The sequence below is a fragment of the Vicugna pacos genome, chromosome 10, assembly GCF_048564905.1.
Source record: "Vicugna pacos chromosome 10, VicPac4, whole genome shotgun sequence".
Classification (NCBI taxonomy): Eukaryota; Metazoa; Chordata; class Mammalia; order Artiodactyla; family Camelidae; genus Vicugna; species Vicugna pacos.
This window is the reverse complement of record NC_132996.1, coordinates 30,259,755-30,271,825: the sequence shown is the minus strand read 5'-3', so window position 1 is coordinate 30,271,825 and position 12,071 is coordinate 30,259,755. Positions and strand designations below refer to the sequence as shown.

The following is a 12,071-nucleotide window of genomic DNA, read 5'->3' as shown; positions in this document are numbered from 1 at the left end:
CAGGTTACAGGAATATGTTTGGACAGTCCTGGCCTCAGGACTGGATCTGGGGAGGGATTCAAATCCCTGCAGCCCATTCCCTGAACTATTCCTGAGATGAGCTTCCAATACTCCACCCAGTGCCTTCCCTTCCTTCCTACCATAGATGATGTGGAAAACATGGAAGGGACTTAAAGTGTCCCTTTGCTTCTCTCTCTTATGAGTCTAAAATAAAACATGATGAATTACTTAATAAAGCATCTGGAGGAGGCAAACAAGAGGTAGATCAGGCTCTAGGGTAGACAGTGTCTCAGGGAGACCAGGAGAGCCACAGAAGTCTCCAGAGGTTCCCCTACCTCTTCTCACCCTTCCCACTGCACACGTTGGATTTCAGCTTGACATTAAATGTATATAAATGACAGAAACAAGAGTAAGTTTTCCAAACGAGTTCTTTTTCCTCCTAAACACAAGTAAATTTACATTTTCCAGGTATACCTGCAGTTGGGTAGGGCTAAAAGACTAAATCTGGCCAAGGAAATGGCATGCTTTTTACAACCTCCTTGATGTCCTCTATACTCTGTCTTTTCCTCCTTCTCTGGATAGTTGCAGATACTCCACCTAAAGACATGAAACTATAGGAAATGGTAGAACCACACAGTGGAGGAGGCTAGGACCCTGAATGACTGCATGGAGGAGAATGTCCCCTTCCACATGCAGTGGGCTGGATGTCATCAAACAATAAAATGATATTGTGTTAAACCACTGACAAATTGGAATTGTTTGTTTTGACAGCTGGCTGGTTATCCTAAGACTGCAGACAATGCAAAAATTGACATCTAATGCTAGAAAGATCATATAACAAGAAAAGTTGACATATCTACTAAATGATAACTCTTAGGGAAAAGGTTGGAAGAATTCAAAAATAATAAAGTGTGTTTGTAATTGTTGATTTTGTTTGACAAGTTATTCTTAGTAATAGATAAGTTTATCAGAAAATTAGCTGGTTTTCAAGCAGAAGTTAATCATCATAGAGAAAGCCCATAAAGTATTGAAGAATTTTCCTACCACTTGGGAAGTCAAAGGTTAAGAGAAATATTTAGAATGCTTTTGAACAGCAAAAACTCCTAGTAACCAGTTCTAAGAAGAGACTACATTATGTGTATAGCTGTCCTACTCAAGTCTGATAGCGTTACATAGACATCATTATGTAGAAAGGGAGTGGCATGGGGAGAGGGGAAAGAAGTAAAAAAAGAGAATTTTAAATTATACCTAAGAAAATCTTTGTTAAGTTTTTGAGGGGATTCATTGCCAAAGAAACATGAGCTAGGCTTTTAAAAAAGCTTTTGATTAAAATCTAAAACAATTATTGTGTTTAATATTTTACAGACATGAAGCAGTCTCAGAATGCAGTATCTGCAAAAGAAGTCACAATGCCTGTGTCATGTAAGGCAATAGGGGACATTGAAGAAGGCACAATCCCACAAAGGCAGAACAAGGGGACATAGATAACAGACTCAGAAGAGATTCTTCCAGAGAACAGAATCACTGTCTAGTCAGGGAACTTACCTGATTGTCAAGAGATAAAAATATTGCAATGCCCGTCCCCAAAGTATTCCTGCACTACCACTGAGATGTTCCTGCTAAATATACTTCATGGTAAACTTCAATTGGGAATCTTTATGGCTGGCACCCAGTTTCTGCTCCACCATTAAATGTGTGGTGGGAGGAGGAAGATGACTGGTCCAAAAGGAACCACATCAGTACCTGATGGAGATGATTACACACTCCTGGAGATCTTGGACTCTGTGCTGCATACAGTGCCCAGATGAGACTGCAAGTGGCCTCAGTTGGGAAGAGGTTAATTATGTGTTATGTAAGAGAGTCTCTCTTACATCATTTCTCTCAAGAAATAAATATTTAGTCACCTGGTCTCTACAGCTAGATTTATGTGATGACTCTGGCCAATGGAATGATAGAGAAAATGATGTAAATCTTTCCCAGATTGGCCCCTAAAACATCCTGCAAGATCTTGCACACGCTCTCCCTCCTCTTGCGTGGCGGATTCAGAAGCATCAGTGGCAGTCACTAAGGGGCTAGAACATGAAGGATCCAATTAATGAAAGAAGCATGGGTCCCTAAATGTCGACATGAAACAAAGCCTGCATGAATTGGAAAGGTATGTGGATGAGAAGTAAACTTTTATTGCATTAAGTTACTGTGATATCTGTGTTGGAGAAACTAACTTTAGTTGTGTTGACTAATTCAATGTGTGTTGGCTTGTGTGGTACACTGCCTTTGCCCTCTACAGTCTGGAGCATGAAAAACTTCAGAAAGCTGTAAAACTGTTCAGTTGAAGTCTAACAGTGCAGCTCACTCCTTGGAAATGTAATAGGAGAAGTAGATTCATATAGAAAATATGCCTGACTTCTTTCTCTTCACTCTTGTCCCTGTTAGTTGAATGACCATTAGTATTTTGTCTTTTTACTCAGTTGTTTATAATCTTTAAAATTGGAAATAATGATAATTCATGGGCTATTTTGACCATAATATCTTTTAAAGCAGTTTACTTCTTGGTAGTTATCAATGCTAAACACTATTGTGCTACTCACACATAAAGCACTCAATAACTAATTTTTGGTTGAATAGATGAAGAAATGAATAAATGTTACTATTACATATAGCATTTAGCTGAATATTGCTAATGTAATGCCTTATGAAATACTGAGATATATTCTATCCTTATTAATCATATCATTGATTTGATATTGACTCTTTAATGTCAGTGAAGAATAGAAAATCAGTGTAAACTGTTTTATACCTTTTATTTTTTTAATTAATCATTCAAATTCTCACATGCTTTATGAGTAGGAAGTACAGTATTTTCTTCTTTAAGTTAATCACTACTCCTCCCCTCCTGTTGAAGATCTCAGGAGCTTTACTGATTTCAAAGTCATCAGTCTCCTTTCGAACACTAAGCAGAGGTTAACTGGAATCACTCCAGTATTGCTATTCCTGTTAGTAGCCACAAGGAAGCTCTGTTGAATTGCAAACAATGAACCTTTTTCTTTACTCCTGGCAGTAATACCATGCTGTTTAGACTCCCTGGTTGCCAGCCTTGATATCCCACACTGGGGCTCTGAGATCACAGCTCTGATCATTAACACCGATATACATAGAATATATCCGAAGCCAAAATGTATCAGATGACTATGTACTAAGAGATGCCCAGACCTCACTTTTGTGGATCTGTGAAAAACATAGTTCTATTCTCTCAATAATATTTAGGTCTTTGTTTTGAGCATTGGTCACCAGGATAGACTCCCTTTTTCCTCCGGATATTTAATTCCCTGGGAACTTCTTGCTCTCTCGTCACTTGGTTTTGAATTAAAGCTGCTGTGTTCTGGAATACGGCTCAATGGTTTCAGATTTTCCTTCTCAAAAGGTTCTGGGATTGACACAACATTGCAAACTGATTATACTTCAATAAAAATATATATTAAAAAGGTTCTGGGTTGCTCATGCAAATTTCTCTTGCAAATATGACAAACCTGCAACCAGGGAGTGAGGTGAGTGGTTTTGGAGGCTCCACCTCCCCTTCCCATGTTCTTAGTACACCTCTTTCCAATACAGTCAGACCATCATCAGCCTATTATGGCAGTGACTCTTCACAGATTTTCTCATTTAAACTGACAGAACATCTACAATCTACCAATTTAAAATGCATTTAGTTAATGCTAAATTCATCCAACCAAGACTGTGATAAGAGGACATTTTTTAATGCTGTGAAAACTTCATGGCAGAGTTGAATCTGCCCTTTACAATCTGGCTCTTAGAGTAACCCTGCTTCCCATCTTCTTTATCTATATGTGGTTTCACCCCAAAGCCTGTCTTAGGACCAGTGTGTCCAGTTTCTTGAACCACCTGCACTGGGTTTGACAAATCTGTGCTAAATTGTGGTCCTCTTAACCTCTCTTCTTAAAACCAGAGTGGAGAGCCAACCTTAAGTACGTGGATTGTCTGTTCCTCATATTTAGGGCATGACTTCTGTGGAACTGGAGATCCATTATAGAGATTATTTGTTGACTCTTCACTTACCAACTTCAATATCACAAGTAAGAGGATGTTTACTGAGCCCCTGGGATGTGCCAAAATTGTGCTAGCTACTGTGAGGAATCACAACTGTTGTACTGGCCCCTTACATCCTTACAAATCCCCACAATGAGCTGGCAGTATGTATCCCTATGTGCACCCAGTTTGAGTTGAGCTTTGCATAATTATGTTGCCTGTTTGCATTGATCTGGAGAAGTCTAGATTAGGAATTAAGATCTAAATTTTAATCAACTAACAGACTTTTCTTTGAGTCCCTTCTGGGTTTGCACTCAAGAAAGCATAGTGGAGATAGAAAAAGGACTCCTTGAGAACAACAGAGTGGATTAGATGTTTGAAAATATACCCTTACAATACGTACCATTTTCATATGAGTTATTTCCTTTATGTTAGCTGTTTTTAAAATTTTATTTTTTATAATCATCCACAGAAGTCTCTTATAAAAGTTAAATATTATCATGCACAGACACTGGTACATTGCAAATGCTCAAAACATTTGAGCTTTTAATTTCATTATTATTATTATCAGTATATAAGGACATTGCTGGAAAACAGTATTGAAGTCGGCCCTTCTGTCCTTTGAGGAACAATAGGAAATGGCAGTGGATAAAACTCTTTGGGCAACCACGAGATGGAGAGAAGCTCTATTAGAGAATTCCTTTCTAAAAAATGGCAAATACGCAGTCACACCTGTGACTGGCTTGTCTGAGGATATTAAGAACCTCTATTTGTTGGGAAATGTCATTTTTCATTCCTGATGTTGTTGAGTGTGACTTTGGAAGAATCTGCCCCTGGAGTCCATACCAGTACTGAGTTGTAGTTATTTTAATTCCCACAGTATAAGTCAATGGATCTCCATTCCTGCTGCTAGTTTAATGCAAAATTATTTCATAACTGCAAAAGCTGCCTGTATAACATGATGTGCTGTCTCTTCACCTGCCTGACCTGGAGGACTCGATTCTGTCTCCAGTTCACCTGGAGGCACACTGTACCACAGGGTGCTGCTGTGACCATCTCTTGTGATGTCAGAGATTTCAGACTCAGACTGGTTGTTGCTATGCACAGATTAACTCTTGTCTCTCAGCCCTAAACTCCCATCTGAACTCTGCTTTGTGATTCAGGGGCTTGGCCTCTCGGACCCTTTGTCAGTGGCTCCCTCTTAGCTTCCACCTACAGAGAGCAACTGAAAAAGTCTGGAAGGTTGAATCAGGGAGGGGATATTTGCTGCTTCCTCTCCTGTCAGTATCCCTCAGCAATGACTCTTCATCCTGGCCGTGGAGTTGGTTTTGGTTTCTGAGATTTGTTGGTTGGTCGGTTGTTTGGGTTTTGGAGTTTGTTTTGGTTTTGGTTTTGGTTTGAGTTTTAGAACTCCCTGGATCAAATCAGCCTCACTGAACTCCCTCAGAGGTACCGGCAGCAGCAGGATGGAGTCTCTTCCTCAGAGGTCTTAGTCCCAGTTCTAAGGGGCACCTCCTCTGAGCTCCTGTGACACTAGTCCTAGTTAGAGGTAGTGCCCTTCCTAAGAGATCTGAGACACAGTTATATAGGCTCACCTTCAACCTTTTAGGTTCTAATGACCCAATCTCTTTCCAAGTGTGAGGTCTTCATTCTTCTCTTCTTCAGTGTCTGTCATCACTAATTTACATTTTGTCTTTAAAATTTTGCCTAGTGTGGACATTTAATATAATTGGAATCATACAGTGTGTGGCCATTTGTGTCTAGCTGCTTTTCACACAGCATGGTGCTTTCAAGTTTCATCCATTTTGTAGCAGGTATCAGTACTTCATTATGGCTGAATAATAGTCCATCATATGGATATACCAAGGTATATTTAAGTGTTTATCAGTTGATGGACATTTGTGTTAATACTACTTTTATGCTATTATAACTAATGCTGTTACGACATTCATGACAAGTCTTTGTATTGATGTATTTTTAAATACTCTTGGGTAGAAACCTAAGAGTGGAATTTCTGGGTCATAATGGTTACTCTGTGTTTAACTTTTTTGAGAAAATGACAATTTTTTTTCCCAAATGGCCATATTATTTAACATTCTCACTATCAGTGTATTTATTCTCCACATCTTTATCAGCACCTAATATCAGTGCTTTGATAATAGCTCCCTTGTCAGTGTAAAGTAGTATTTCATTGTGAATTTGATTTGCATTTCCCGATCAACTAATGATTTTGAGCATCTTTTCATGTGATTATTGGCCATTATATATATTCTTAGGAAAAATATGTGTTCAGATCCTTTGCCTAGTTTTAATTGGGTTATTTGCTTTTTACTGTTGGATTGTAAGAGTTCTTTCTGTATTCTGGATACTGGAACCTTATCAGGTATGAGATTTGCAAGTATCTTTTCCATTCTGTAGGCTATCTTTTCATTTTCTTGATGCTATCCTTTGAAGAATTATGTTTTTAAATTTTGATGAAGTCCAGTGTATCTATTTTCTTTTTTCAGTTGTTTGTCCTTTTAGTATTATAGCTAAGAAACCATTGCCTAATCCAAGGTCATGAAGATTACCCCTGTGTTTACTCCTAAGAGTTTTATAATTTTAGCTTTTACATTTAGGTTGTTGATACACCTTGAATTAATTTTTGTCTATGGTCTGATTTTATTTACTTCTTACTGTAGCATTTTATAGATTTGAACTGATTTTTCCTATTTCTTGTTATTTTGCTGATAGAATTCCTAGTACAAGAGCACCCTCTTCTGTCAGTATCATAAAGATAAGCTTATTTAAAGATAATAACTTTAGCGGGAGGGCAGGGAGAGGTTGACACGTCTTTGGTTTTCTTTTGTTTCTTTAGGGTCTTTTTTCCTCTCTCATTCCCTCCTTTCTTTTGATTACCTCATCTATAAGGAGGTCCCTCTTTCTTCCAGTTATCTTCTCCTTCCCCAGAAGCAGTCAATGCATTTCTGAGGCCGTTACCTCCAGTCTTACTCACTTTTGAGCCACTTTCCTGTAGCCAGTGATGTTTTCAGTAGCATCTCTGACGTGTGTTAGATATTTTTATTTCTGGACACTTCCTTTATGCTATGTATGTGTCTCCAAACCCTTCTCCTCTTTTTCACAATGCCTTTTAAGCCTCCCACTATCCACAGTCTGAACCTAAAGTCAGTGACAACTGTGGAAGCTCCAGCTGAAACTCTTTTCTCTTAAAACACTTTAAAATCCTGCCATTCTCTGTCTTCTGTTAATGTTGAAGGGGTGGGCCAATGTGGTTTTGTTTATACTCCTTCTGATATTATTGAGAGAAGATTTGTTTTGAGAAGATGTATGGTGTGATTCAGAATCCAGCAACCATAATTTCCCTACGGCCAACGAATACACACACACACACACACACACACACACACACACACATACATATCCATCCATACCTTCATCTGTATGTACATATGTGTGGGTTCACAACCTTGGACATTTCCAAGGTGAAATCTGCAACTGGCCCCTGTATATGGAAGGCAAAGAGACACCAATGAAAGAGGCAGACCACTCCAGAGTGGTAGGTGACAGTTTTAATAAGCAAGGACCTTACATATGAGGTTGCAAGATGAGTAGATCTCTACCTCAAACTGCCAGAACCTTTAAAGTTTATATCAAGGTTTTAACTGGGCTCAGTCTTATATTCAGTCCAGATGGTCTCAACAACACTTTACTTTCTCAAGGCTGCGTCCTTGGAATAGCGCCTAGTGTGGGAATGCTGGGTAGAAGGTACATTCCAAGAACAGGGGAAGGGGTGAGAAGCCTTCTGTTGTCGAGGTCCAGCTGGCAGGTCAACAGACAGTCATGTCCTCCCAGTGACCTCCTACCACAGGGGCCATCTATATGTTTGCAGTTGTTACTCTGTACAATTTGGGTATTATGTCTTTAACTGTTTTTAATGTCTCATAGGACATACCAAGATTTTTATATACTTTTTTAGTTGACAACACTGAAGATTTTGCTTTTTTCCCCCATTTTTTTATTGAATTGTAGGTGATTTACAATGTTGTATTAATTTCTGGTGTACAGCATAGTGATTCAACTATACATATATGTATGTATACATATTCTTTTTCATATTTTTCATTACAGTCTACTACACACCATTGAATATAGTTCCCTGTGTTATACAGAGACTTTATTATTAACAACTTTTTTTAGATCATTCTGTCAAGATTTTTTGGAAGGAGATTATATTACCTTCAAATGATAATGAATTTTAGCTTTTTGAATAAACATGTTTTCTTCATTACCTAGTTGAATTTCATTGTATCACTGTAATTTAAAAAAGCTGACTGGAAAAACCTTAACTTATTTCTGATTTTGATAGAAATTATTTACTTAAAAAGGAAGAATTTTTCTCCGATGTTAATAAACTTCCTTTTTATCATTAAACTTTAAAAAATAATTTAGTATTTTGGACTTTTTCACTAGCCTCAAAATTTATGGCATTAAGTATATGATATTTATGCATTAATTACTGATATGATGTGTTTAATTTATACATTTTCTAATATTGAATCATTATTCTTCTCTGTAATTAGTCCACATAGACAGTGTAGGATATAGTTTTAAAACTTGGAATGTGAAATTAGAGACAGTAGCTCCATGAGATCAATGAAGAAATTTATCATTTTAAGGTCTTAATTTTTACTTATGTAAACTGACATTAATATTATTATCTATGTTTTAGGGCTATGTTGAAAATTAAATAAGGTAATGGAAAAGTAGTTGGTACTCAGGAAGTACTCTTCCTCTTTCAATAATGTCTATATTAGCTTCTTTTAAAAATATATAACCAAAATGCTTCATCAAATTTAGTTACATGTTTCTATCTGCATCTGTATGGGTGGTGGACCTGTATTTTTCTTTCTTCTGAATTTTTTATTCTGAATTTTCTTTCTTCTTTATTTTCTAAATTTGTTATCAGGAGAATGTTAATTTTCTAAAATGGTTTTGAAAGCTTTGCAAATTTTTCAATATTGCAAAACAGTTAAGAAACATATGAAAAGTTATTGTGGCCTACTATCCTACTTAGATGAAAGTCTGCAATGACTATTTTTGTCGTCTTCCTTCATCATTTTGATCTGCTTAGTTTTTTCTAAGTCTTGTTTGTGTCAATATTGTAATTTCTATTTAGAAAATAATCTGGTCATTTTCTTTATATATTTATACAAAATATTATTTTTCTCTGTTTACTTCCTCTCTCAGTCTACATTACCATTACCTTAGCCCTGTTCTCTGCATATTCCTTGCTCATTCCTTGAGTTTCAACCAGAGTCCCATTTCCAATTAGAAGGCAACTTTATGTTTTTGCAGCTTCTAGAATACCCAGAGAAATCAATTAACCTACCGAGCTTTCAAACTGGAATGAGAATGACTTTGTATGTTGTCAGCGTCCACTCTCTTACAGTCTGCCCTAAAGCTCACCCTACCCAGACTGAAGGGCGTGAAGTTTCACTGAGTCCTCAAGCCCACAGAGCAGTCTCTTAACTCCTCAGGCTTTGTAGTCTCCCGACCAAAAGGCTCTCACCAAGGTAAGGACTGAGTCCCTAAATGCCCCCAAGCACTGGGGTCATCTGGGGCTTGAGACCTCATTTCACACCAGTGACTCTACCCTCAGATTGGATTTAGTTAGCTAAATCTATATACACCAGAAGTAACAACCACATTACAAATACATTAATTTATTTATTTCCGAATCTTTTAACGTTTTAGAATCTGCAAACATTTTCACTTTTTTTTTTTTAGTTATTTCATTTGCAGAGATACTGAAACTCAGCAAGCTCTAAGTGACATTCTCAGGTAAACCTTTCAGTTGAAGCCAAAGCCTGAATTACCACTGTATCCTGCTTGGTTTCCATGAAATTAATCATTTTCATAGTTATGAACTTAAGCTTCTGACATGTGAATGAAGAGAATGTCCATGAGAAAGAAAATTATTTAAGGTAGTTACTAGGGGCACAACTTTTTGCAAACCCTTTCCTCCCTTTAGGGATTTTTTAGTATCAGTAGGGTTTAAATATGAAAAGTTTTTTGCTGTACTTTTCCTGTGATCAAATGTAGAGTGATTATTTTGGACTCTTTGAGCTGCTCCTATGGGGTGTAAAAATTATGACTAATGGGGATAAATTCTGTGTGACTGGCTTGTGTGGGAATGCCAGAGGAGTTTAACAAAAATATTTCCAGTATTTACTTCTGCTTGGAACCTGTTATTGCCCTGCTGAGTGATCATGGAAGACTTTCTTGGGGTTAAATATCAATAGCTTTTAGGGTTAAGCATCCTAAGTACTCGCTCTCTTATCTGCTTTGTCCTGACCCCATAGATAACAGGGTTAAGGGCAGGGGGAACGACCACGTATAGATTAGCTAGAAGTATGTGGATGTAGTGAGGGACGCTGTGGCCAAAGCGGTGTGTCATGAAGGAGAAGAGTGCTGGCAGGTAGAAGGCCAACATGACGCAGACATGGGAGCCACATGTGCTGAGTGCCTTCAGCCGGGCATCCCAGGATGGGAGATGGAAGACTGCTCTGAGGATTTGGACATAGGAAAATCTAATCACAGAAAGGTCAATGTAGCCCACGGAAAAAGCAATCAAGCCATAGATAACATTGACCCTAATACTAGCACAAGCCAACTTTGCCAAACCCATGTGTTCACAATAGGTGTGAGGGATAACCCGGACATCACAAAAAGGCAGTCTCAGGATGAGAAATATAAATGGAGTCACAAACACCAAAGTCCTGACTATGATGACTATGCCCAGGATGGCTATCACCTTGTTGGTGAGGATCATGCTGTACCTCAGGGGGTTGCAGATGGCAATATATCGGTCTATGGCCATGACTGTCAGCATCACTGACTCCAGGCCAGTGCATATATGGATCATGTACATCTGTGTGATGCAAGCACCAAACACAATCTCCCCGAGATTGAACCAGAAAATGCCCAGCATCTTGGGGATGGTGGCTGTGGACAGGCCAAGATCAGTGCAGGCCAACATGGCCAGGAAGTAAAACACAGGTTGGTGGAGGCTGTGTTCAGTCTGGATCACAAACAGAATGGCAGCGTTCCCCAGGAGGGCTATTAGATACACTGCAAAGAAGGGGAAGCCTATCCACACGTGTGCATCTTCCAGCCCCGGAATCCCTATCAGAAGAAAGGAGGAGGGATGGAACTGTGTATTGTTGGGGTGCAGCATACCTGTGGGAATTGGTTATAGACACATTTTTTGCAGTTTGCTTGTTTCCAGTGAGAGACCCTAACCCCTTTCATAGCACGTTGCCTATTTTCTGGAGGAATAGAAAGTCCATTCTTTAATTCCATAATATAGCAGAGGAGACCTAGAGAGGAATATGAGGCAGAGTTAAAAGACACTCTCACTTCAAAGTATTTGTCTCACCTACATAGAAAACCATACAAAGTTTTCAAGGTATAACAGTCCTGCGTATGTCTCTCTTCCCTTCAGTTTCTAAGGAAGAACCTTCATATGGCTTTAAATTAGCAAATATTTATTGTCAATTATATCTGTTAGTCAGGATGTAAAGCCTAAACAAGATGGTGTGGGTGTGTGTATGTGTGTGTGTGTTTGCAAAAATCACAGGACTGGGATTGAGGTAGATGGTTCTGGAGAATGATATGATACATTCTTGAAAAATACACCTGAAAAATTAAGAAAATGGCATGTGGGAGGGAATGCAATAAAGGTGGAGGATTGGCTAGTGGTGTTTGGATCTAAGCTAAGGAATAGGATTAAGAAATCAAGACAAATTGGGAGACTATTATGTAACTCCAGCAGAACAATTGTCCCTCTTAGAACCTCAAAGTCTTGTAACTTTTCCCACGTAGCTTCAATTACCAACGTAGTTTTTAGCCCAGACTTAATGACAAACTATCCATAGAGCCTTTCCCAGTTGACTTATTTTATGATTATTTATTCTTTTTATTATTTTAATAGGTTTGTTTATCTTTCTGTATGTCATTTATCACTA

At 38.2% G+C, this 12,071-nt stretch overlaps 1 protein-coding gene and 1 long non-coding RNA gene across 3 annotated transcripts in view; one reads left to right on the top strand and one right to left on the bottom strand.

Moving 5' to 3' along the window:
* The window catches only part of LOC140698699 (uncharacterized), a 164,601-nt gene that overhangs the window by 60,235 nt on the left and 92,295 nt on the right, over positions 1–12,071 (top strand). The window contains exon 3 of the long non-coding RNA XR_012076548.1: positions 1,366–2,155. This is a non-coding gene — a long non-coding RNA (uncharacterized lncRNA). The remainder of the gene's footprint in view (positions 1–1,365; positions 2,156–12,071) is intronic.
* Positions 7,105–11,281, bottom strand: OR52E5 (olfactory receptor family 52 subfamily E member 5). 2 transcript variants are annotated; one of them, XM_072969368.1, is made up of 2 exons: positions 10,348–11,281; positions 7,105–7,121 (listed from the first exon to the last, which is right to left on the bottom strand). In XM_072969368.1, exons 1-2 carry the CDS (start codon positions 11,279–11,281, stop codon positions 7,105–7,107), a joined length of 951 nt encoding a protein of 316 aa, XP_072825469.1. The 2 variants fall into 2 exon arrangements, with proteins under 2 accessions (XP_072825469.1, XP_006203667.2); XM_006203605.3 differs by lacking the exon at positions 7,105–7,121 and having other exon boundaries at positions 10,340–11,281.

Coding starts and splice junctions, on each gene's coding strand:
- OR52E5 (XM_072969368.1), bottom strand. CDS start 11,281: ATGCTGCACCCCAACAATACACAGTTCCATCCCTCCTCCTTTCTTCTG.